Source organism: Microcebus murinus, chromosome 19, assembly GCF_040939455.1.
Source record: "Microcebus murinus isolate Inina chromosome 19, M.murinus_Inina_mat1.0, whole genome shotgun sequence".
Lineage (NCBI taxonomy): Eukaryota > Metazoa > Chordata > Mammalia > Primates > Cheirogaleidae > Microcebus > Microcebus murinus.
The window spans coordinates 9,081,772-9,108,421 of NC_134122.1; the positions used below are offsets into that span (position 1 = coordinate 9,081,772).

Sequence of the window (26,650 nt, forward strand, 5' to 3'; positions counted from 1 at the left end):
AATATTTAAAAATTAGCCAGGCATGGTGGTACGTGCCTGTAGTCCCAGCTACTCAGGAAGCTAAGGTGGGAGGATCACTTGGGCCTAGGAATTTGGGGTCACACTGAGCTCCAATCAGGCCATGGCGCTCCAGTCTGGGTGACAGAGCAAAACCTTATCTCAAAAAAAAAAAAAAAAATTTATGGACAAAGTATTTGAGAACACCCTGTCCACAGGGAAGGACACATAAACACATTTTCATCATACTCTGAGGCTCAACCTCAGGCATAAAAGAAAGGTAAATTAAAAGTAGCAACTGTAGCTTTAAAGTTAAACAACACACACCTACCCTTTGACCTGGCTACTCTGCTCTGAGACACTCAGCCAAGAACAGAAAGCGTATGACCACACAGGCTTGCCATGAATATTCACTGCAGCTTTGTTTGTAATAGCTCAAAACTGGGGAAAAAAAACAAAAAAAACAAAAAACAAATGTCCACTGATAGGTGAATGGACAAATTGTGCTACATCCACACGGCGGAATACTACTCGGCAATAAAGAACAAACCATTGCTGCTCACAACACGATGAGCCTCAGAATAGTTCTGAGTGAAAGACATCAGGAAAAAAAGAATACCTTCTGCATGACCCCATTTATATGAAATCCTGGAAAATGCAAGCTAATCTACAGTGACAGCAGATCGGGGGTTGCGTGGGGAGGTAGGAAAGGCAGGATCCCAAGGAGGAAGGCTTTTGAAATAATACATGCTCACTCTCCTAATTGTGGTGACAGTTTCATGGGTATAAACACACGTCAAACTTTATCAGATTCTATACTTCAAATATGTACAGTTCATTGTATATCAATTGTACTCCGATAAGATTATTTTCACAAACTACCAGGAGACATTCTGTTCATCTACCCACTGATAAAGATAAAACACTGTGACAAAACAGGATTTGGGCTGACGTAGGGAAATACGCATGTACATCTGCTATTATGGGGGCAGAAACAGGCACAACTGTTTGAGGAAGAAATCCAGCAACTGCTGAAACATAACGTGCACTTACGTTTGACCCGCTCCTAGAAGACATACCACTTTTAGAAATTTACCTGTATTAATTTTTTTTATTGCTGCCATAATACATTACCAGAATGCATAGGTGCTGCTTTAAGCTGATAAATTTAGCCATTTAAAGCAACATTTATGATGTTACAGTTCCATAGGTCAGAAGTCAAGGTACTGCCGGCTGAGTGCCTTCCTTGCTTACAGTCTCACAAAGCCAAGATCAACCCACGGCAGATGCTCTTCCAAGCTCGTCGAGGCTGCTGGCTGGATTCAGTTCCTTCCCGGCTTCCAGCCGAGCTTTGGTCTGTACTGCCTGCATTCCTTCTCATTATTTCCACCTGCCCACTCCAGCAACCAGGTGTCGGGTCCCTGGGGTCCCTCTCACGTCTTGAATATCCCCTTCTATCACTTCTTTCTGCCCCCAAGCAGACCAGAGAAAGTTCTCTGCTTTTGAGACAAATTGGGTGTATTCGTTTCCTGGAGCTGCCGTACTGAGTTAGCACAAGCTCGGTGACTTACGACACCCCAAACCTGTTCTCGTGGCGTTCTGGACGTCAGAAGTCCAGCCCAGGTATCACTGGGCCAACGCCAACGTGTTTGGCAGGGCCGGTTCCTTCTGCAGGGTCCGAGGAGAGAATGTGTTTCCCTGCTGTTTCCAGATTCTAGAAGCTTCCCGCACTCATGGGCTCATGGCTCCTTCCCCCATCTTAAAGTGACCACTCCACGGTCTGATCATCATGTCATCTTCTCCTCTGACCCTCCTGTGTCCCTCTTTTAGGGACCTTTGTGCTCACAGGGGACCCATCCGGACAACCCAGGATCATCTCCCCCTTCTCAAAGTCCTTGAGATAATCCCGTCTGCAAAGTCCAGTCCCTTTTGCCACATACGGTGACACTCGCAGGTTCTGGGACCAGATTGTAAACGTACTCGGGGAACTATTCCTCAGTCTGCCATACGCAGGCAGTCCAGGGTAATCTCACTGTTCTGAGATCCGTAACTGCAATCACACCTGCAACGTCCCTTTTGGCCGTGGACCTCTCTGGGGGCCCTTTTGCAGATGGCATCAGCCTATGTCTGTACATGGACAAGCCACTCAGCCAACAAGATCATCCAGGACAGCACTGCCCGTGACGGCCACCTCTGCGCCCTTCAGCACAAGGACGACCTCTCGGCAGAGCGGTGCGCGGCTGAACGAAAAAAAAGTGTCAGCTCCACCATCCGTTGTCAAATGGAAAAACCACGATGCAGGGCATGTTTTATATGCCACCGTTTTATGTTAAAAGACAGAAGAGAAAATCCACGTATTTTTTCTTGTGAATGTGTGGAACTTTCTGGAAGGATCCCCCGGAACTGGGAGCAGGGGTTTTGTCTGGGGGCGGGGGGAACTGGGTGAAGGGCCAGAGGTGTGAGGGAGAGCCCGCTGTCACGGCACCCTTTGCATTTTATTCTAGAGTATAGGATGCTTATTCAAAAATAAATTGTTTTTAAGTAAAGAAAAGCCAAGAAGCCTGGATGAAATACTGGCAACTAGTGGAGAGCGAGGACTCGGGCTATCAGGGGAAAGGGGGAAACTGTGTGTTTTGCAGGTGAGGGGGAAGACGGAGAGCTCCACCTTCGGAGTGTGTGAGACTCTTGCAAACAGCGTAACATTTTCCAGGGCGAAGACCACCTTCCCGCTTGCATCCCTCCCTCGAGCCACCTTCATGCTGTGGCCACGAGGAAGAGGCACGTTCTCACGTTTTTGTCCCAGAAATTCTGCTTCAAGAAATCAACCCTGCAGGTAGTCACACGCAGGGAGGTGCTCAAAAACACTCGGTGCTTGTTAAACGAAGGAGACCTATTAGGAGCCAACACGCAGGGGAGCGGGAGAGCGCAAAGCAGAGAGATACAAACTCGGCGCACAAAGATCGCGTACTCATCCTCGCATTGCTTTTTAGCAGAATATTCTGGGGACAAAGTTAAAATTCTCGTCACTCTGGTGTAAGGTCCTGGGAGGTCTCTGGTGAGCGATGCTGTCCTGGAATCGCTCATTTCCCTTCAGGCAAAAGAAGAGCCTGGATGAGCCTGCAGGCCCTCTGCATCACCCATCAGGCTACCTGGGGCCCCTGCCCCCGGGGTTAAGGCTCCAGCCACGCGGACCACAGGCCATGAAGCCCAGAGACGCCTCACATAGGCCGGGCTCCACGGAGCTCCGAGAGCCTGAGGTACCGACAGAGCAGCCAGGATTTCGGGGCAAGGGGGGCGGACCCCAGATCTGCCTACCTGTTCCCCCACCCCATGGCTGCCACCGCCTGAGACTCTAACAGTGGAAGGGACACACCCAGCATGGGGCCTCCCAGGCCCGTGTCCCAGCCCCACAGCCACTAGTGAGACACCTGTTAGCAGCAGGTGATCCACCTGGGCCTGCCTTCTGAGTCCCAGCCTCACCCGGTGGGCAGCTGGGAGGGGAGTTATTTGCTGACCCGTCCCCATTTCTCTTAATGCAGTACCGCCACGCCCTTGGGACGTCCTGTCTGACAAGCAGGTCAGTGTCTGTTTACCCAGGGCGTGGGCCGAGCCAGCTGGCCTTGCTCACAGTGTGATTTCTGGTGGCTGCTTGGCCCAGGCGGCGGCGTGATGTGTGGAGGGGCCGGAGGCCAAGGCCAGCCATGCAGGCAACTGGCCACCACCAGTCGCCAAGAGAAGCCCCGGGCACCTGGACACCAAGGCTCCGGCAGGCTTCCGTGGCCGGCAGTGCCCTGTACGTGTTGCCACACGCCGTTGCGGGTGAAGCAAGTGCCGTCCACACGGGCCACCGGGACAGGGTAACTGCAGGCTCGTGCCTGGTTTCGCTCGGACTCTGCCCTGTGTGTCTTTTTTTATTATTTTTATATTTTTGGAGACAGAGTCTCACTCTTGTTGCCCAGGCTAGAGTGAGTGCCGTGGCGTCAGCCTAGCTCACAGCAACCTCAATCTCCTGGGCTCAAGCGATCCTCCTGCCTCAGCCTCCCGAGTAGCTGGGACTACAGGCATGCGCCACCACACCCGGCTAATTTTTTCTATGTATTTTTAGTTGGCCAATTAATTTCTTTCTATTTTTAGTAGAGATGGGGTCTCACTCTTGCTCAGGCTGGTCTCGAACCCCTGAGCTCAAACGATCCACCCACCTCGGCCTCGCAGAGTGCTGGGATTACAGGCGTGAGCCCCCGCGCCCGGCCTGCCCTACACGTCTTTGCCTTCTGCAGATTTTACTTTGTCTTTCCCTGGAATAAACCATACCCATGAGGAGAGGGGCTCTTCCCGGTTCTGTGAGTCCTTCCAGACGGTGGTCTTAGGGACCCCCGGAAACAGCAAGCGCCTACTGTGTGCCAGGCACTGCTCTAGGCATGAGAGACACAGCACTGACAGGCAAGACAGACGAAAGCCAACTTTCTGGTGCAGGAAGACGAAGGAGACACGAGTCAGACGAGCTTATCTTTCAGCGGGGGATTATGGGCAGCCTGGGGCTCGGGCTGGCAGCTCCGAGCAAGTGTCAGGACGCGGCAGCCTTCGGCTTCCACAGCTGGAGCAGAACGAGCCAGGCAGGTGAGACGCGGTTTCGCAAGAGCCGGCTACCTGTGTCCCCTCCCACCGTCTGCTGCCAGGCGCGGGCGTCCGCAGCGGCACACCTGGGTCGGCGTGAGGATGGCGCTCGTGGCCACCTCCGCAGGTCACTCGAAAGCCCCCCTGCCCCTTCCTTTCACCAGTGGGCCGCGGGGGCTGCCTCCCTCCCAGAAGACAAGGAGAACGCACCGTCCCTGAGTGCCAAGAGAAGAGAGCTCACGCGCAAAAGGGACAGGAAAGGTTGGGTCTGGGCGGGCTGACCCTGTAGCTGAGTCCCAGCTTAGAACTTGGCACCAGTGACTCAACCTCTGAGAATTTCGGTTTCTTCCTCTATTAAAGAGAGAGGGGACACTCACCTTACAGAGTCATTGCGAAACGAAACGACAGAGCACGCCCTGCCCACGGCAGGCATCGACATGTTGCTCACAGTCGCCCTGTGACAGGGCGCTGGGGTGACCTATTGGTGATTCTGCTCCCGGCGTCTGCAAACCCGCTCACTACCCACTAATTGCCCTTCACTCCTTACGGGTCCGCTTCATCTCGCAATCAGAGATGGAATACCCGGGAGCCCATCCAGGCACCACGCCAGGCCCGGGAAGAGTTAAGACCCCAGTCACTCACCGCAGCGGAGCAGCAAGACGCCCCCACTGGAGAAAGCGCGGCCACCTCCCCCAGCTTCCCCGGGGAGCTGGGCGGCCCCCGGGGGTCAGGAGCACCACCCGGATGTGGGGTCCTGCTGAGCAAGAGGCTCCTGGCAGTCTCACGGACTGGGGGTGGCGGAGGAGGGGGCTGGAAGTGGAAAAGTACCGGGTCCTGAGTCGGAGTGGGGGAAATGACTTCCAGGTTCTCCTCCTTCCCCGCATGGAAAAGGCCTCACCTGAGGCACCTGAAGAGGACCCTGCCGGAGGCTTCCCATGCAGAGATTCAGGGATGACGGCCCAGAAATGCAGGCGTCAGAGCTGCAGCGGTGACCGGCCGCGGTGCACCGCCATGCCCCCGTCGTGCGGTGCGGGGACGGCAGCCCCGAGCCTGCCGGGTAAATCCTCCGCCATCGCCTGCAATCAGGCCTGAAAGCAACCACACGCAGGCTTTCCACCAGGGCAGACCCTCAGCGGGACGAGGCGGGGCATCGCTCTCACCTGGCCCCAGGAGCGGCGCCCACACCTCGCACGTGCCGGACAGCCCAGTTCTGTCCCGGCACCGGCACTGATGGCCACCTTTTCACAGCCCACGCTTCCTGCCCAGGCTCACCACCATGATCACTTTTAAAAGAATATGGAAGAAAACTGTTTAAGTCTGGCCGGGCGCGGTGGCTCATGCCTGTAATCCCAGCACTCTGGGAGGCCGAGGCAGATGGATTGCTCCAGGTCAGGAGTTCAAAACCAGCCTGAGCAAGAGCGAGACCCCGTCTCTACCATAAATAGAAAGAAATTAATTGGCCAACCAATATATATAGAAAAAGTTACCCGGGCATGGTGGCGCATGCCTGTAGTCCCAGCTACTCGGGAGGCTGAGGCAGGAGGATCGCTCGAGCCCAGGAGTTGGAGGTTGCTGTGAGCTAGGCTGACGCCACGGCACTCACTCTAGCCTGGGCAACAGAGTGAGACTCTGTCTCAAAAAAAAGAAAACTGTTTAAGTAATTTTACTGGCAAATCGCATCGGGTGTGTGTGTGTGTGTGTGTGTGTTTTTCAACAGCCAATACAATGAGTAGCAGCCATAGAATCATCAACTGTTTAACCATCGACAGATGAACAGAAAAACAAAATGCAGGGTGTCCACGCAACAGCACTCTACCGGGTCATGGCATGGGTTTCATGCCACAACACGGATGCACCTTGAAAACGTTCTTCGACATGAAAGAAGCCCCCGTATGTTCTACGACTCCATTTACGCGGACAGTCCGGAAAGCATGTCAGTGGCTGGCAGGGCGGGGCTGGGGGGGGCAGCGACGGGGCATGGGGCTTCTCTTTGAGAGGTGGGAATGCTCCAAAGCCGACTGTGGTGGCGGGCGCACAGCTCTGTGAGTATATCAATGCTAAAAAACTGAGAATTAATTGCACGCTTCACGCGGGCGAATTGTGTGGCGCGTGAATGGCACGGCGATGAGGCCGCCACCTAAACACCCAGAACGCGCCTCCCTAGAGGCGGGCGTGAGGGGCCGCGGACGGAGGAGCGCCCACGGTGGAGCCCAGATGCTTCTCCCTGCGTTAGGAGGCCCGCCCTGCCAGCACCTGCCCCCATTTCTCGGCTAATCAGAGACCCACGAGCCGCCCCACCTGGGCTCAGCTCTGTGATTGGCCCCCACTTCCACCTGCCGGCATCCCGCTCCCCCCGCTGCTGTCCCCCGGCAACGACCCTCATGAGAGGATGTGACACCCTGGTTCCTGCTCCCGGGAATATTTACACACAAGACTTCCTTATCGTGCCGGGCGCGGTGGCTCACGCCTGTGATCCCAGCACTCTGGGAGGCCGAGGCGGGCGGATTGCTCCAGGTCAGGAGTTAGAAACCAGCCTGAGTGAGACACCATCTCTACTAAAAATAGAAAGAAATTAATTGGCCAACTAAAAATATATATAGAAAAAATTAGCCAGGCATGGTGGCGCATGCCTGAAGTCCCAGCTACTCGGGAGGCTGAGGCAGGAGGATCGCTTGAGCCCAGGAGTCTGAGGTTGCTGTGAGCTAGGCTGACGCCATGGCACTCACTCTAGCCTGGGCAACAGAGTGAGACTCTGTCTCAAAAAAAAAAAGACTGCCTCACCGTAACGTGCAGAGCCATCCCGAAATGATGTTCTTGTTTAGCTTTCCCGAGAGCACGCAGCCTGGCTCTCCCCCTGCCACCATGTCGGGGGACACGTCACACACCCAGCAGCACCCACCGAATGAACCTCGGCGCTGCGGACGCCCAGGCCCATGACGGAGCCCTGCACACTGACACCAGACTGGGCCGGCGACCTGGGGCCACGCTGGAGCCACCGCCGGTCAGGGCCGTCTTGTCACTTCCGTGGGCCTCTTCCTCCATAAAAACATATTACAAAGTACATTTTATGACTGTGTCGGTATTAATATAATATAAAGGGGACATACAATCCAGGCTGGATTTATTATTATTATAGTCAGGCTTTTTCCCTTCTGATTAAAAAAATAATAACATTAAAGCCCTTCTGTGAGCCCCAGGCACGGCAGTTCCCGGGGGACAGGCCGACTGACCTGGGGTGTGGCCTGAGCAGGAAGGTCTTAAATGCTCCCCAGGGGGTGGCCCTGGCCCCGTGGCAGAGGTGTCCCTGAGAGCCTGTCCCAACCGGATTCACCCACCTGTAGCCTAACCAGTAAGTGACAGGGTCAGAGAGGCCAGGTGTGGTCCACTCCGCCCTGTAGGACAATGCAAGGAATAATCCTTCATGCCCTCTCGTCCCTGAGATCAGTGAGGTGACAGTCATTCATCTTCCCACAGGTGGGGCCCAAAGTCCTTAGAGGGCTCCCAAGCTGGGGACACACACAGGGACACACACACAAACACAAAGGGCCAGACACAGCTACAGAGACACCCGAGCGCACCCTGAACGCACCCCACACGCACCCCACGGACACCCAGACCCTCTCCAGCGAGCACCCACCGACGCCCCCACGCCACACTCACGCGCACCACCTGGTCACTGGGAAAGGCCTGAACTGCCTGAAGACTCGAAGACAGGGGGCAGGCTGGACGCAAAACAAGGAGGAAGACACACAGTTATAACAGAAGAACAACCACGCCGGGAAGGATAAACCAACACAACTACGAAGAAAAGCGCTCCGCGGAAATGTGGGCGAAGTGTCCCCACATAGTAGTTACTCTGGTGTCGCTGCGGCAGATCAGATGCAGGCTGCCACGCCCGGGGATGTCGCTGTGATCAGAAGTCCCGCCGGACCCGGTTCTCGGGGGCTTGTTCTTCGCTGCTGCTGGGGCTCGGGTTGGAGCCGTGCACAGGGCTGAGACCCCAGCCCCCCGGGCGGCCTCTCCACGAGGCATATGATGGGTTTTTTTCCTACCGCTTTACTTTCAGACAAAAGCAAGAAATGCAAATTATACTTAGAAAACTACCCTAGGAGCTGTTTGCATTCATGCCATACACCCTCTTCCCTACTCCCTCTAGAATCTGCAAACAGATCAACCCTGCAAACAGATCCTGCAAACAGATCAACAGAAGCGTCCGCCCTTCACATTGAAAAAGATGGTCCACTGTTAACCACTTTCTCTTTTTCCAAAATGTCCCTACCGGGAATGGTGAAGGCTGCTCTGCTCGGAGGAGCCCGGGTGGAGAGGGGGGCTCCACCCTGCGGGCAAACACCCGGGACACCCTGTGGGCAGATCTGCTATTTTCTCCTGGCCGGGCAGGTACACGGAGCCGGAGCCGGGATCCACCGGCTGGGATCCACTGGGATCCACCACTGCCTGGAGCAGAGTCTCTCTCCCTGCTTCTCAGCAGGACGTGGGGACGCAGCCAGCAGGAGTGTCTCCAGGGGCTGCCACTCTCCAGAAGGATATGGGAGAAACCCAGCGATTCCACCCGGAGAGGGACAGGCGGCAAGTTACACGACACGACACGGGTTTTCCTGATGAGGCGTCAGACCTGTCTGGCCGAGACCTGATGCCGTCTCCTCACGGGAGAACGACGCAAGTGTCGAGGGGGACGTGACACCCCGTTCTCCTTCACTCCCCCCACCCCAGTTCGCAGTGTTGGGTTTCACTCATGCGATGTCTCCCTCTCCCCCTTGTCACCAGTTCCACAAAGGAGGGGACAGTGGCTGCCCTGTCACCGCCGTTTCCTAAGCGGGGCCTACGGGGCCTACCTGAGCTCACCTGAGGACTCCCGAGAATGTACCGGAGTCCACCGCACCGTCTCAGAGGGCGGACGCTGAGGTGCGCACGCGGCCCTCCGCAGCTTCAGGCTCCCAGCCCGCCCGGAAGGAGCACGGGGAGCTCGCCGGCCCGGGAGTCGGGAGTCGGGGTGCAGGTCTTCCCGCTCCCAGTACCCCCGCCCTGCTGCCCCCAGTAGCTCCCGCTTCAGAAGATGGGAGAGCTCTCCACGCCAGGGTGGTGGCACGGGGGGCGGGGCCTTGCTAGATGTGGTCTTGCAGTCAGCACACACTTCATTAAGAGGCCACCAGGTTAAACAGAATCACGATCTAACCCAGCGATTCTATCGAAAACACGTGACCACACAGCCACCTGCGAACCAACAACCAACGTTCACAGGAGCGTTACTCCCAACAGCCAGAGGGAGAAATAACCCAACGTCCACCGAAGGATGAACGGAGAAACAAACTGTGCCCTGTCCATAAAATGGAATGTTATTCAGCCACAAAAAGGAACGAAGCGCTGATACACATTACAACCCGGATGAACCTCACTTATGCTGAGGGCAAGGGCCCAGACACAAGGACTACGCACTGTGGGACTCCATTTACATGAAATGCCTGGTAGAGGCTAAGTCTGGCCAGATTGGGGATTGCCAGGGGCAGGGGAGAGGAGGAGGGAAGGGGCAGGGACTGCTAATGGGTGTGGGGTTTTATTTGGTGCCCATGAAAATGTTTTGGAACTAAGTAGGTGATGGTTAAAAAACATTGCAAATGCACTAAAAGCCACTGAATTGTATACTTTAATATCTGGTGGATTTTTGATAGGAAGAGAGGAAAGAAAAAGAAGGAATTAAAGAAAGGGAGGGAGGAAAGAGAAAAGAAAAGAGAAAGAAAGAAAGAGGAAGAGAAAGAGGAAGGGAGGGAGGGAAAGGGGAAGAGAGAAGGCAGAAAGAAGCCACCGGAAGTGCTGGCAGGGCAGTGCTAAGCCCACTGTTCCCTCTCCCGGGCAGGGTCGTGTTTTCTACCCTGATTGTACAATGCCTCAAATCCAGCAGGAGTCAAGCAAAGAGAAACAACGTGAAGCCCACAGATGTATCAACCAGAGGCTTCCAAATCTCACCCCGACACACTTGGCACTGTGACCCACAACACATACACATCTCCACGTCCAAGTTTCATAAGCAATGCTCAGCTCCACTGCCGGTGATACGTTGTGATTTTGGACACATCCGTTGAGTTGATTTTGCTCATCTGGGCAACTGTGGACAAAATCGTTCAGCATACACTGCAGGACTCGGAGCTTTGAGAGTGCGTCCCTGCGTGCTCACACACATCCAGACACCGGAACACGACCTAGCACTGAAAACACACTGTCCAGCCACGAACAGACATGGAGGAACCGCAAATGCACGTCACTAAGTCAAAGAAGCCAATCTGAAAAGGCTACGTACTGTGGGATTCCGACTATACAATATTCTGGAAAAGGCAAAACCGTGGAGAGTAAAGAGTAAGTGGTTGCCAGGGGTTGGGGGTGGGACAGGAGGGATGGACAGGCAGAGATCGGGGTTTTGGGGGGGGTGTGAAACCATTGTGTGTGATACCGTAATAGTGGCTATATGTCATATACCCTTGTCCAAACCCATAGAATGTGCAACCCATAGAGCGAACCCTAATGAAAACAATGAATGAAAACCATAATGAAACCCTAATGGAACCATGGATTTTGGGTAGTAATGATGTGTCAATGTAGGCGCATGAATTGTAATCAATGTGCAACTCTGGTGGGGGGGTGATGATAGTGCATGCATGAGGCAGGGGGTACGTAGGAAATAATCTTATGTAAAAGGAAAAAAAAGTATTTAAATGGGAGAACATATTCCTAATGCTGCAGAGAGCAGCGCGAGGTGGTTAAATGCACTAAACCGTACACTTGCCTGTGAACTGTTGTCTTGTTTTTCATTTTAACCTCTCTGAGCCTCAGAATCTTGTTTCTTTGACATTCTTAAATTAAAAAGAGAAAAACAACCCCAAACTACTCCTGGTCTCTCTTTCCTGCCCTTGCTACTTCCGATTCACTCCTGTGCCTGTTAAAACCAGACAAATTGTAAACATTTGAGGCACAAAGCCAAGAGATAACTTTAATAAGGATCCAAAATGCAAATCTGGCCGGGCGCGGTGGCTCACGCCCGTAATCCTAGCACTCTGGGAGGCCGAGGCGGGGGATTGCTCGAGGTCGGGAGTTAAAAACCAGCCTGAGCAAGAGCGAGACCCCGTCTCTACTATAAATAGAAAGAAATTAATTGGCCAACTAATATATATAGAAAAAATTAGCCGGGCATGGTGGCGCATGCCTGTAGTCCCAGCTACTTGGGAGGCTGAGGCAGGAGGATTGCTTGAGCCCAGGAGTGTGAGGTTGCTGTGAGCTAGGCTGATGCCACAGCACTCACTGTAGCTTGGGCAACAAAGAGAGACTGTCTCAAAAAAAAAAAAAAAATGCAAATCAGAATTCAGGAAAACTCCAATGTCTAGATTCGCTCCTTACAGAAATCTTGAGCCCAGCAGTCAGAGAGGCATTTTAACACCCCAAACAGGACAGGCTCTCACTGGGGAAACAACCAAGGCCAAGTTGTGTGAGTAGATGAAGCTACGTTTACAAACAGTTCGGTACCCAGCACAAGTGGTCTCCGTGGCGATTGGGAAGCCGGTTGTCCCAGAGCGAACAATTTCACGGGTAATGCTTTAAATAGATGCGATGGCTGAACACTTTTTGTTAATGACACACAAACCAACACTTATTACAAGTCCTAGACGGATGTAACAGTATATAAGATATACAGCCACTGCTGGTTTGAAACTGGTAAAACTCTTCTTTGAGGTCCAAGGAGGCAGGTACAAAGCCCTTGCATTCACCGAATGGGATCCCGTGTTTACAACAGACTAGACTCCAAAGTCCCCAACAAACAGTGGCAGAACAAAACAGCCTTTTAATTTGCAAAAATATATGAAATTAAGTCCAATACTTTGAACAAAAAGGAATGTCCAATGAATGAATGCTTCATACTCCACACGTGACATTAGAATTCTGCATAATGTGTGTTTTTTGGTCCTTGAAATGGGGCTCTTGTTTCGAAGACGCCGCACATGTAATTAATAACAGCTTGAGACTGTTTCTATACCACCGTCTGAGCAACACTGCTAAATATGCATGGTCTTGAGTTTTGTCAAGTGAAAGAAAAACCGTACCATCAGGAATCTGGGGAGCAGCAATTTTTTTAAGACCATAATTTGGGGGTTAAATGACAACGTAAGCCACACCAAGATGACATTATTTCCCTGCACCTTCCAAAATGAAGCTGCATCACCAGGTAGGAAGGGGGGGAGGGGCTGAGGGGGTGGCAGCCGAATTCCTAGCATGTTACAATACCCGCCTTTTAGCATCCCACAAAGCATGTTTTGTTCAGAGAATGAATGAGGACAGCTTTCCTCTGTGCATTTTATTAAAACTTGAAAGCTGTGGCTTGCTGCCACCGATGACGCCTGTTGGGTTCCAATAGCCTCATGCTCAAATCCAACTTGTTAGCAATCCGCCCGACTCGACATCGGTCATCTTGACATTGCAGGACACTCGGCCAGTCTGAAGTTTTTGCCGGGAAGGATTTTTCTGCTGTTATGGAGCAGATAAAGGTTCTTTGTAGCAACGGCTGGAAACACAACATGACACCTTTCTTCACACCGTTAAGGATTTGATAAATAGTTCATCAAGTGAACCAAAGACTTTATTTCTTAAAAACAGATAACACCAAAGTACTATGTGGTATCCATATTCATTACAAAAAAATAATTACTGGAATTTTCAAAACATCAAACAGATAAGGCAAATCAATGGTTAATCATTTTCAACCAATATACAGATTTTTCGTTCGAGGTCTAAGTTTTCTTTCTACATAATATTATTCACAGGAGATCCCTGTGCCAATTTATCATCAAAACGGGGGCTCCCGAAAGTCAAGCCCGGCTTTGTCCTGATTTCCAAGACGAGGCAGCCGCCAGCCTAGGCCTCTGGCTTGCTGCTTGTCCTGGAAGTCATGGCTTCCAAGGTCAGGCGACAAACTACGTCTCTGGAACACAAGGTCAGACTTTAGATTCCTTTGAAACAGTTCCGGTTTCCAAGCGTTCCAGCACCACGGCTGTAGGACGTGCTCAACCACACCTTCCCTCCTCTTTCTAAAGCCGCCACTGGCAACCCAAACACGACTCGGCTTTGACGGTTCCTTTTCGCAGAGGTTTTTAAGAACCACATGGACCCCAAGTAAAGGGAGTGAATGAAATTATCCACTTCTTTTTTTTTTTTTTGAGACAGAGTCTCATTCTGTTGCCCAGGCTAGAGTGAGTGCTATGGCATCAGCCTAGCTCACAGCAACCTCACACTCCTGGGCTCAAGCAATCCTCCTGCCTCAGCCTCCCGAGTAGCTGGGACTACAGGCATGTGCCACCATGCCCGGCTCATTTTTTATATATATATTAGTTGGCCAATTAATTTCTTTTCTATTGATAGTAGAGACGGGGTCTCGCTCTTGCTCAGGCTGGTTTCGAACTCCTGACCTGGAGCAATCCGCCCGCCTCGGCCTCCCAGAGTGCTAGGATTACAGGCGTGAGCCACCGCGCCCGGCCCAACTTCTTTTACTGTTAACAACAAAAAAGTGAGAGTGCATTGGCAAGTGGGAAAACAATACCGATCGTATGGTCACAGAAGATGGTTTTATAAAGCCCTCCTTTCAAAATTATGTTTGAAGGCGTTTAATACTCAAAGGAGGGCATAAAAACTGTTACTACAATAAATCTACAGGGGAAAAAAGTCCCTTCATGTAAAGTGGTGCTAAGGGTCTGGCACAAGAACAGGGGAGGCAGACCGGTGATAAAACCCAGCCGGATTTTTCTAGCATGTGCTGATGACCTCACAGATATGTGTCTAGTGGGTGTGTTAATAGCCTCCCCTTGTACTCAAAAAAAAAAAAAAAATTAAAAAAGTGAGTATGTGTGCTAATGAAGTCTGCAATTACAGAATCTAAGAGCCAAGCCCATGAAGTCTATAAGGCAAGAGTCTGTCATCAGGGGTGGGGACAGGTGGATGGGTGGTAGGCACTACAGGCTGGTTTGGCCGCGTTCGGGGCGGAACGGCCTTACACATAAGGCAACCTGTGGCTTCCCCAGCGTGAGCCCACCAGAAAGGCCCACTGAGGCCGGAGAAGGAGCCAACCGACGGCAAACCGCAGGAAGGTATTCAGGTGGGGCAACGACCACAGTTAGATGGGGTGACTCGGGGTCACGGGTAGGCAGGAGACCCCCGAACCAGCACTCGGGGAACGTCTTTCTTTGCATGTCCTGTACACGCCTCCAAGCAGCAATTTCTGGGGTTTGGAGGTTTGTTAGTTTTGTGACATTTTTCCCCCCAAAAAAAGACACGAGGGTGGGTGGCCCCCCTGGAGAGGCGAGAATGGCCTAGCAGAACCGCTAGCAGGGGCGGGGCTGGACGAGAGCCGGAAGGGACTTCCTGCGGCACCAGCTCCCCGCACGTCCGGCTGAGTCCTACAAGCGCTTGTAGGTGCCCAGGAGAGCTTTGCAGTTGGGACAGTAGTGGTCCACGTCCTGCAGGGCGTCCACGCAGAAGGGGATGAAGCAACAGCCCGCCACGCACCTGGGAAGACAGAGTCACATGTAGAGCGTGTTACTGACTGCGGCAGGATGCACGGTGGCCACCAAAAACATACGGCCACGTCCTGACCCCAGGAACCTACGAATGTGAGCTTTTTTTTTTTTTTAGACAGAGTCTCGCTCTGTTGCCCAGGCTAGAGTGAGTGCCGTGGCGTCAGCCTAGCTCACAGCAACCTCAGACTCCTGGGCTCAAGCGATCCTCCTGCCTCAGCCTCCCAAGTAGCTGGGACAACAGGCATGCGCCACCATGCCCGGCTAATTTTTTTGTATATATATTTTTAGTTGGTCAATTAATTTCTTTCTATTTTTCGTAGAGACGGGGTCTCGCTCTTGCTCAGGCTGGTTTTGAACTCCTGACTTGGAGCAATACGCCTGCCTCGGCCTCCCAGAGTGCTAGGATTACAGGCGTGAGCCACCACGCCCGGCGCGAATGTGACCTTATTTGCAAAAATAAAGACACACTTAAGGATCTCAATATGGAATCACTCTGGATTGCCCGGGGGACCCCCTACACCCCGAGACTGGTACCCTAGGAGCAGCGGAAGGGACATGCAGAGGCACAGCGGGGAAGAAGGCCACGTGGAAACGGAGGCGGAGACCGCAGTGACGCCTCAAGACGCCAAGGAGGGCTCTCCCTAGAGCCTTTGGAGGGAGCGTGGCCCCGCCCACGTTCCCATTTTGGACGTCTGGCCTCCAGAACGGTGACAGAATAGATTTCCGCTGTCCTCAGCCACCAGGTTCGTGGTCATCTCTTACGGCAGCCCCAGGAAGGGAACACACCGACCCGATGCCACGGTCACCCCACAGACGCACTGTCCGGGGCGTGTTTTCAAATCCTGGGTCATCGGGAGTTTTTCAAAGTCTTAGACTGGGGTGGGTGAAGGGTCAGACAATACCCACGTTAGCGGGGACAGGCATGGGGTCTCTGTCGCAACTGCGCCCACTCCGCCTGCGTGGTGAGAAAACGATCGCAGAGAGTCCGTAAACACATGGACGTGACCCTGTCCCATAACACCCCAAACCGGGGTGTGTTTAGATCTGGCCCCAGCGCCCCCCCCGTCTTGCTGATCTCTCTGCCATGCGGAAAGGCTGAGGCTGCTTCTCACGGCAACCAGAGTCCCCAGCTGCCACCAACGCCCCAGCCTACACACTCGGGCCCGCACACACACAGGCGGGAATGCGCACGGCCTCACAGCTCGCGCCCGCCAAAAGCCTACTTAAGATTCAGCGTCTTACGGGAAGGCGCTGATTTGCATCGAGTGGCATCTGGAGATATTCTGATGGGGAAACTATCTCTCGAAAGAAAAATTTCCTCTTAGTGCCTAAGCTGCCCGGGGTTCACACGGGGGCAGCCCGTCCATCGAGTGACGGTCCCCAACCGCAGCTCACAGCTGGTGTGGGCACAGCTCCAGGTGGCACCGCACACAGACCGATCTTATCCTCGGCAACCCTCTAAAGTGGGTGTTACCGCCCCCAGTGTATGCCTGGGGAGACCGAAGCACAGAGACGTGAGGTCACGTGCACAGGGTCACACAGCAAGTGAGAGAGGCAGGGTTTGAGCCGGCTCTACTACGTTTAAGGAAGGGACGAAAGAGGAACAGGAACAGAGAGTTTGCCAGAGAAGCAAACAGGCAACGTGGGTTTCTACTCTGCCTTTCCCTTGATTTCAAAGATAAAAATTAGTTTTAACACAAACGTCCAGAGACAACGAACTGTCATTTTCTGCCTGGACAGTGAGAACGGCCGAGAGCGGCAGCCCTGCGGACAAGACAGGAGTTGGGGGCCAAGAAAAGGGGTCCATCCCCGCCCCCACTTAACGGGCAACCTTAAGAAGTTAACTGAGGTCTCTGGGGCTTTGAGCCTCTCTCTGAAGTTAGGAAGAGAAATACTGCTCCTTCCCGACCTCAGCTCGCTGGCAAAGGAAACTCACAAATATCGTTTCCTTCAAAGAAAAAAAAAAAATGGGATGTTTCAGGGTTTTCTGAGTCACTCGCCTGGCCAGGAATAAGGACGCTACTTTTACCTGCCTGGGGAAAAAAAAAATTCAATTGCTTTTTTCTCCTAAAACAGAAACTATTCTCTCTTTAAATGCAACACCCATGGTGCAGACACAAATATTTACATCACTGCCCCACGTCGGTGAGGGCAAGGATCCTTGGGGTCGTAAAAGGGCACGCTGTCTGGGAGAGACAACCGTGAAGACTTTTAATGTACAGATTGTTTTAAAGCTTCTCCCAGAGTCAGGCACACCTTGTTATTTCGGCCATGAAATTCTAGAAGGAAAAGGCATCCCTGGGGGTACCGCCCTGCACGGATGTACGCGGCTGGCACACCTGTCCCTGCAAGTTCTCCACTGGGGACGGGGTTTGCCCTACAGAGGCCGTTTTTGGTGACAAAACTGGGGAGAGGGGTGTTCCCGGATCATGTGGGCGGGGGCCAGGGACGCTGCTCAACGCCCTGCCATGCACAGGACCGTCCCCCACGACAGAGCGGCACCTGACCCCAACGTCCGTCACGGTGCAGTTGAGGAACCCCGCCCCCCACTTAACCCCCCACCCCGCACCCCCCTTCCCATCCCATCCCCGGAGAGAGGGGCAGGCGGGCGCGGAGCCAGGCGGGCGGCAGACTCACCCCAGCAGGCACAGGCTCCCGCAGGACAGCCAGGTCAGGGCGCCGGCGTTGTAGGACAGCTGGGTGACGATCATCTTGTTGCAGGAAGGACAGCACATCTGGACAGGGTGGTCGAAAAACGAGACGGGCTGCTGCACGTAGACCGTCTGCACGGCGACTGTCGGAAGGAAAGGGTTGGGCAGACGGCATTCATGAAACGGCAAAGAAGACGGGAATGCGACACCTGCCACAGCAGGGGGGAAATCTGAGGACGTGGTGTGGACTAAGCCAGTGCCAGAAGGGCACACACTGCAGGCCTCCTTTGCTGTGAGGTCCCCAGAGCAGTCAAATTCGGAGGCGGGAAGTAGAACCACGGGTGCCAGGGACTGGGGCAGGGGGAGGGGAGCTAGTGTTGAACGGGTCCAGACTTTCAGTTTGGGAGGATGGAAAAGGTTCTGGAGATGGATGGTGGTGCTGATGGCGGCACACAGTGTGAATGTACTTAATGCCACCAAACTGCACTTAAAGATAGCTGAAAGGGTGGAGTTTATGCCAGGCACGGTGGCTCACGCCTGTAATCCCAGCATTTTGGGAGGCCAGGGCGGGAGGGTCACTTGAAGCCGGGAGTTTGAGACCAGTCTGGGCAACATTGCGAGACCCCTGTCTCCACAAAAAATTAAAAAAATAGCCAGGCGTGGTGGCACATGCCTATAGTCCCAGCTACTTGAGAAACTGAGGCAGGAGGATCGCCTGGGCCCAGGAATTTGAGGTTGCAGTGAGCTATGATTGTGCTACTGTACTCTAGGTGACAGAGCAAGACCCTGTCTCTTTAAAAAAAAAAAAAAGGAGACTTTATTAGTATGTGTATTCTGCCACAGTAAAAAACAAAAAGAAAAATGACAAAAAGAGAGGAGGAAACAGCGGCAGACTTCCAGAATCATCACTTGAGAGGCTCTCGGCTACACCAGGCGTTCACACTCCACCACCCATAGAATCATGTGGAGAGCTTATTGAGAATGCAGATTCCTGGGCCTAAGCCCCAAGAGTCCAATTCAGCAGGCCTGGGGCAGGGTCCCCAAGTGGCTCTGCTAAGGAGGTCCCCAGATGGCAATTAGAGAGCCAGCGGTGTAACCGGGCTAGCCTCCACATTCCTCACCCACAGACTGGTGGAGGCCAGGCCTAGGGGGAGGGGGAGCGGCGTGACCGCTAATGGACACAGGGATGCTGTCAGGGGCGATGGAATGTTCTGGAATTAGATAGTGTGGACGGTTACACAACTCTATCAATATGCTAAACACCTCTGAATTATAGAGTTTAAAACAGTGAACTTTAAGAATGTGAATTGTATCTCAATCGAGCTGTTATTTACAAAATGGAAGTAACGGAGTACTTAAAAGGATTAAATGAGACAAGGATTATAATGAGTCTCTATGCCTGGAAACTCTTTTTTTTTTTTTTGGAGACAGAGTCTCCCTCTGTCAACCAGGCCGGAGTGCAGTGGCATCATCAGAGCTCACTCCAACCTCAAACTCCTGGGCTCAAGCAATCCTCCTGCCTCAGCCTCCTGAGTAGCTGGGACTACAGGCATGCGCCACCGTGCGCAGCTAATTTCTTTCTATTTTAGTAGAGACGGTCTCGCTCTTGCTCAGGCTGGTCTCAAACTCCTGAGATGGAAGCGATCCTCCCACCTCGCCTCCCAGAGTGCTGGGATGACAGGCGCTTGCCACCCCGTCCGGCCCTAGAAATCTTGATAAACAATCCACTCTTCACCAGGGTTGCTGGACTCCCACACCCAATGATAAGGGGAGAGTTTACCCAACCAGGAAATGCGGACCCAGTTTTTTAAGATGACAAGTTGGTGAACTGTGTTGACACAAGAAATGAGTATAAGAACTAATGCTACGAAGAGAAAACTGTGAAAACATGTATAGACATTCACCATCATCAGAAGAGAACCCAGAGTGATGGGAATCATTAAGTACTTCAGTCCTCAGGCTCATATTTCTGTCAAAGCCACTTCTTTCTGTTCCTTTTTACACTGTTAGAATGCCGTTTACAGGCCGGGCACGGTGGCTCACGCCTGTAATCCTAGCACTCTGGGAGGCCGAGGCGGGAGGATCGCTCAAGGCCAGGAGTTCGAGACCAGCCTGAGCAAGAGTGAGACCCTGTCTCTACTATAAATAGATAGAAATTAATTGGCCAACTAATATATACAGAAAAAATTAGCCGGGCATGGTGGCACATGCCTGTAGTACCAGCTACTCAGGAGGCTGAGGCAGAAGGATTGCTTGAGCCCAGGAGTTTGAGGTTGCTGTGAGGTAGGCTGATGCCAGGGCACTAACTCTAGCCTGGGCAACAGAGTGAGACTCTGTCTCAAAAAAAAAAAAAAAAAGAATTCCATTTACATAAACCTAGGTATCAGGGGTAAATTAACAGACTGCCCAGAGTTAACCGAACTTAATAACACTCACAGAAAGATCTTCCTTCCAGAAAAGCAGTAATGATGCATACATTAGCACTTACATGTGAATTTTGTTAAGTACTGTTTTTGGTTCAAGAATAAGTTATTCCTGAAGTCATTATCTCATCCTCTTCCAACTCAAGGGGTCAAAAATCCTTGAGCACAGTAAGTATTCACTTTCATCAAGCGATTACTCTGTGCTTGGCACGTAGAACTTTATTTCATCTTAACAACCCATCGATATAGATAGGTACTTGGGTCCTATTTTACAGATGAGGAAACTGAGGCACGAGGTTAAATGAACGCAGGCAGTCTGATCTGCGGGCCCACTCTTGGAGCTAAAGATTTCTTCCTGAACCGCTTGTGACGCTGAATCAGCTACGTGCCCGGGTGCGCCGAACCAAAGGGACCATGAAGGCGCTGAAAGGCAGAGGAACGGCCTGCACCAATGGGGAGCTGGTGTGACAACACAGCCACCCGCTTGTCACTCGGGGCTGCCTCTTCTCCCCGTTCCTGCCCAGCCCTGGCCTCAGGGCGGAGGTTCCCCCTGGAACCTCACCAGGAAGAGTGGGAACCGCTAAAACACAAACCCCCCTTCCCAGGCTTCTCTGGGACAGTGGGATGTGCCAAAGGATGAATGTGTGGTGACCCTGGGAAAGACCCCAAACTGTATCTTATCATGGTAGAGCCTCGAGCCTCCCCAACACGGACCCTAAGGGCCCGAACGTGGCACGGTCTCAGGGCAGGTGGCACGGTCTCAGGGCAGGTGGCACGGTCTCAGGGCAGGCGGGGGAAGCCGGCCGGGCCGGAACTCCGCGCGGCCGCTCTCCCGATCCTCAGGGGGCCGAGGCCGGGGTGGCGGGCCGAGGGGCGTCACAGGGGGACCCGGGAAGCCGCACGTACTTGCGTTGGCGTTGGGGACGGGCACCGGCTGGGTGTAATAGGAAGGAGGATTCATGCCCTTCCCATCCGGGCCCGTCATGAGCCCCGTGGCTGGCCCGGGCATGGGCGCGGGGGGCGCGGGGTAGTAGCCGTTGACGGCCACCGTCTCTTCATAGGACGGGGGTGCGGTCGGCACCGAGGAAGGCCCGGCGGCTGCCTGGTAAGGTCCTGGAACTGACATGTTACCTGGAGCAAAGACAGAGCACACTGGATAAGAGATTCAGTTCATCTCTCCCCCCTCTCTCTTTTCCTCCCAACCTTTAAATTTTCTACACTGGCAAACAGAAAAATCTCAGGAAATGACTTGTGTCCAGCCTTGTCCAAAAGCCAGAAAGGAAGTTAACATTCCTTCAAGGCCCCAGAATTATTACCCTAACAAAGGATTCCCTGCGTCAATATAAAAAGTAAATCATTACCACCAAAAAAAAAAAAAAATCACCAAAACCTAGAAAATCCCAAGAGAGCAACATTTACCCAATTTGAGCAGTTTCTTTTTAATGACTCAAACCATTACCTGACAATGACCTATCTTCTATATCTGGTGTTTCTTTCTTTCTTTCTTTCTTTTTTTAACCACTGTGGTTTTCACCGACTGTTCCACGTCATGGAAAAGACAGCGGCATTTGCAAACCGACCACAAAGTATTGCAAATAGAGCCCTGAGCACAAGAAGGCAGACACCAGAAACAAAGCGCACGCTGTGGGACGCCACTCACACGGAGTTCAGAAACAGGCAGGGGGAACCCACAGGGCTAGGCGTCAGGAAGGCGGTTATGCGTGGGAGGAGGAGGAGCATCTGGAGGGGGCTCGGGGTCATGTTCTCTGTCCTTCACCTGGGAGCCGGTTACGCGAGCACACAAGTTCTCTAAGTGACAATTCGAGCTGTATAATTAAGATACGCGCACATTTTTTGCATGTCACAGTTTCTTTAAAAAAGGAAACACACATACACACCAGCTCGCACTTTGGAAAACGAGGCCCAGGGCAAGCAGACACACACGTCCTTTTGTGAAGGCAAAGAAAGGACCACTCCCTGCCCCCCAGCAGAGCTGTCTCCCTCCTAGAATTACACCCCGTGCCCAGGGCGTGTTCCGGCCTGCCGGGCCAGCTGGAGGCAGACACAGCGCTGTCCTTTGTCCACCCGGGCAGGGCTCAGGCTGCGTAACCAGGGGGCAGCGACCGCAGGCCTGCGCCTCTCCCCACGCGCCCTGCCCGCCTTCCAGGGCTCGTGGGAAGCAGCGGCAGGGACCAGGGGAGAATCGTCTCGGAGCTGTGCCTGGAGACCCGGCCCGAAGGAGATTTCTCTGGAGCAATCCAAGGACAGCTCCCAGGGAAGCAGCGGGTGGCAGGGGCACGTGAGCGCGGTTACACAAAATCAATAAAGATGGACGGGTTCCAGAAAACTCTGAAAGTCGCTCGGAGGTGTTCACACTCTATTCCATCGGACAGTGCTGTCCAACAGAATCTTCTGTGACAACGGAAATGTGACGTATCTACAAACTCCCTACAGCAGCCACCTGCCGCACGGAGCCGCCGGGCACTTGAAATGTGGCTAGTGCGAGTGAGGAACTGAAATTTTTTTTTTTGAGACAGAGTCTCACTCTGTTGCCTGGGCTAGAGTGAGTGTTGTGGCGTCGGCCTAGCTCACGGCAACCTCAATCTCCTGGGCTCAAGCGATCCTCCTGCCTCAGCCTCCCGAGTAGCTGGCATGCGCCATCATGCCCGGCTAATTTTTTCTATTGTTAGTGGAGACAGGGTCTCACTCTTGCTCAGGCTGGTTTTGAACTCCTGACCTTGAGTGATTCTCCCTCCTCAGACTCCCAGAGTGCTAGCATGACAGGTGTGAGTCATGGTGCCCAGCCTGTGTAAGGGCCTGGTTGCGGCCCAAAGCTGCTGAGCCCGGATAACAGAAAATTGGCCCAAGGGAGGAGTAATCGGCTTCTGGAAATTGCTAGCTTGGGGCCCAAAGGTGGAGCTATCGGCTAAACGCATATTTCTGCTTCTGAGAATCGCTTGCTTGCAGCTAGACCGGTGCCAGATAAGGGAGAAAGGCCCCCTTGCCTCCGGCGGGCTACCAGTCCACCAATCATTTTAAAGACTAACCCACGCAATCAGCTTGTGCAGCGCGGGTGTTCGAGAGGGAGGGGGGATAAAAGGGCAGCCCCAGCTTTGGTCACGGTCCTTGCCTGTAAGAGCGACCACTGCGCTGGCACTCTAGGGCCTGGACCCTGGCTAGCCAGAAAATAAAGCTCCTCTTGAGTGATTGCATCCTTGGTGTCTTTGTTCGTCTGCCTGGCGGGGTGCAGGAAGCCGGTCCCTAACACCTGGAACTGAATTTTTAATTGTATTTATGTATTTAATTGTATTAAATTTAAAAATCAGTACCTAATTCAATTCTTGGAAAGACTGTATATAAGCCTGGGACAACTTGGGTGTGTGAATCTACTTTTTCAACAGTAAATTTTACCAACTCTGAATACAGATCAGAATGTTTTTGATAAAAATGTAGCATCCAATTTGGACAGGATGTCACTGTAAAATACACCCTGGATTTCAAAAAAAATTTAGTAGGAAAAACTGAATGTAAAATATCTCATCAAAATGATTTTTATAATGATTATAGGTTGAAAGGATCACAGGTTGGATATATGGAGTTAGGTAAAATGTATTGTTACAGTTAATTTCACCTTGTTCTTTGTGCTTTTTACATGTGGCTTGCTAAAATAATCTAAAATTCCCCATGAAGCTCACTCTCTGGTTCTAACGCACAGCGAAGCTGTGAGCCACAGAAGGTTATAGAGAAGAGGAAGGGTCCAACTCCAGAGAAGGCAGACGAAACAGAAAGGTCTGCAAGAGGAAAAAAAGAGGAAAACTGCAGAAGGACCCCGTGTGGCGGAGGGGAGGCGGGGAGGGTTAAGCGGGTGGGCAGACAGGCGTTTGTGAAACAGCGTCAGGTTTAAAAGCGAAACCAACAGTCAACACTGGTTTGAGGCACGTTGCCAGCTTCCTCCGACATACGGGAACAGAAATGCAGAAGAGGGCCCCGAGTGACAGCCCCAGAGTCAGCTGATGCCCCCTCCCCATGGCCCCCCAGGACACCCACGCATCTCGACTGGGCCTGTGGAAACTTCCAGCAAAAGGAACAACACGACCGCCCCGGTGCTCTGGAGAAACTCACATCCGCGTCGAACATCTAGAACTCACTGTCCCTTCCTGTTTCGGGGGAAGAGACAGACCCGGACCTGCCTACGCGACTTATAACGAAGAGTGACTCGTATAAATAATTACGAGTCCAGAAAACGCCGGAGTGTACAGAAACCCTGAAACAGCACTGCCGGCCCACATGGCGGACGGGACGTGCTTGGGGAGGGGGGGGGTCCCGGGCACCCTGAGCTGTGCAAGCAACTCGGCGCAAAGCTCCGAGAGGCGACCACTCACCCCGGTAGTGGCATTCCTCTACTTCAGACACCGCTGCGTCTCCTCCAAAACTGAGAAAGTTTCACTTTTTAAAGAGATGGGGGAGGGGAGCCTTCTCCCTGTGACCTTAAAAGAGCCAAAGGGCCCGAGTTTCTCCTGGAAACTGAGGCCTTGCCCGCAGCCAGCCCCCGTTTATGGACTGAGGATCATCCTTCTAGACCCTCCGAGAGCTGTCTCTGTAGAGCCCCACTCGCTTTCGGAACAAACAGCCACATAAACACATTTATAATTCTGAAAAGAACAAGAGCCACTGGCCAGAACAGTAACAAACTCATAACCTGCTGGCTTGAACGGATTTCTAAATAAATTCCCCGGCCTTCCTTCCCTCAGAGCCCAAGGCCAGGAAATGCCACTCCATTGAGTCCCATTTCTTTTAACCCCACGCCCATTTCTCTTTAAACTGGCTTTCCCCAGCATGGGAGGCCCACCCCCCACCCACCCACTCCCCCGCCATTCCAGGCAGGGTCTACGCAGCCCTCCTCATCACCCCCCTGAACTAAAATAAAACCTTAGTGCTCCCCCCACTGGCTGACCTGACCGAATGGACCCCTCTTGGCCAAGGGATACCCTGACACTGAGTTGCCAGCCCCGAGGAGGGAGGTCAGACGTGCCTGGTCACGCCCCCTCCCTTCCTGGAGACACCCTCTGTAGCCATTGACAGGCCTGAGGCTGCAAGACACACCTGCAGGTCCTCAGTTTACACAACAAACATGTGGCCCGTAGCTTGTCTCAGATTAGCAGACTTCCTTATCTTGACTTAAAGCATTCCAAACCTTTAGCATAGTTTCCTGTCTTTAGCCAGTTGCAAGTCATAGAGTCTTCAAACCCCCTATAACCTGCAAGCTCCCTCCCCCCTTTTGAGATGGCCCACTTTTTCGGGCCGAACCGATGCAGACCTTCCAAGTAAGGATTTATGACTTTGCCTGCAATTCCTGTCTCCCTGAAATGTATGAAACCAAACTGTGACCCAGCCACAGGGAGTCCACTTGCTCAAGGCTACTTGGGCGTGGCTCCGGGCTATGGTCCTCAAGCATGGCTCAGAATAAACCTCTTTATTTTACAGAGTTGGGTTTCTTGACCATTGAACTCCCCTACTAATAAACTCTTAAGTGTAGCAATGAGTCCCTCTCACCCCAACACGCACACGCACATACACACACTCTCTCCATGCTGTCTCTATAGATGCTTCATCACCCAGGTTCAGGCCACCTGGCCGCTGACCCCCTAACAATTAGGTCTGATACTTGCCCCTTTTCTGGAACAAACTGGAAACCATAGGAAAGCATTTCAGAGTTTATCAGCCAAGCTACAGTTTTGCCACATTAAAGTACAGCCTCAGAAAATCCCTTTGGTAGCCCTGGGTGGTTGGGCAGGCCTCCTTCCTCCCTCCCCAGCTGTTTAACTTTGTCATTAGGCCCCTGAGGGTGGCATTCGACTGTCCATTTAAAAGAATGGGTTGAAGGAGGTGACACCCCCAATGTCCACACTTCCCAAAGTCCATCAAGAAAATGCAAAGGGTTGGAAATTTCTGTTTCCAGCATCTCAGAATATCTCTCATTAGCTATTTCCAAATCCAGAGACAGGCATTCCAAATCCATCTTCCGAATAGGGAAAACGTGACCAGGGCTGGCTTCATGGGTCAGTGACCCAAGTTAGCTTCATGGGCTCCCTTGGTTTCATGCTCTGCTGTTGCCATCTTGAAATTCTCCATACTTGTTGTGCAAGGGGCCCTGCATTTCCAGGCTGCACTGGAGGGCCCAGAAATTAACCAGTCCAATGTGACCGCTGGGAACAGGAAAGGACCAGGAGGCACGTCTGACCTGATGGACAATGTGGGCCTGGACTCAGAAAGCCGTCCAGCATGCAGCGTGATCCCGGCCTGCACCCTCTCATCTGCAAACACGCCGTTTGGGATTCCGGGGTCTCTTCTAGCTGAAAATCTCCCTCGCTCCCAGTGTCAACGGGCTCTCTAAAAT

General features: G+C 52.7%; 1 protein-coding gene across 5 annotated transcripts in view; it reads right to left on the reverse strand.

The window, feature by feature from the left end:
- Positions 1-14,841: 14,841 nt before the first annotated feature.
- LITAF (lipopolysaccharide induced TNF factor) overlaps positions 14,842-26,650 on the reverse strand; it is a 41,937-nt gene continuing 30,128 nt past the window's right edge. For 4 of the 5 annotated variants that reach the window (XM_075995104.1, XM_075995108.1, XM_075995105.1 and 1 more), the window contains exons 2-4: positions 21,160-21,384; positions 17,817-18,039; positions 14,842-15,168 (exon numbers count right to left, since the gene is read on the reverse strand). In XM_075995104.1, the coding sequence (XP_075851219.1) occupies positions 15,060-15,168; positions 17,817-18,039; positions 21,160-21,379 (552 nt within the window). In that variant the 5' untranslated portion in view covers positions 21,380-21,384 and the 3' untranslated portion in view covers positions 14,842-15,059. The remainder of the gene's footprint in view (positions 15,169-17,816; positions 18,040-21,159; positions 21,385-26,650) is intronic. The other variant, XM_075995106.1, reaches the window with a different exon arrangement.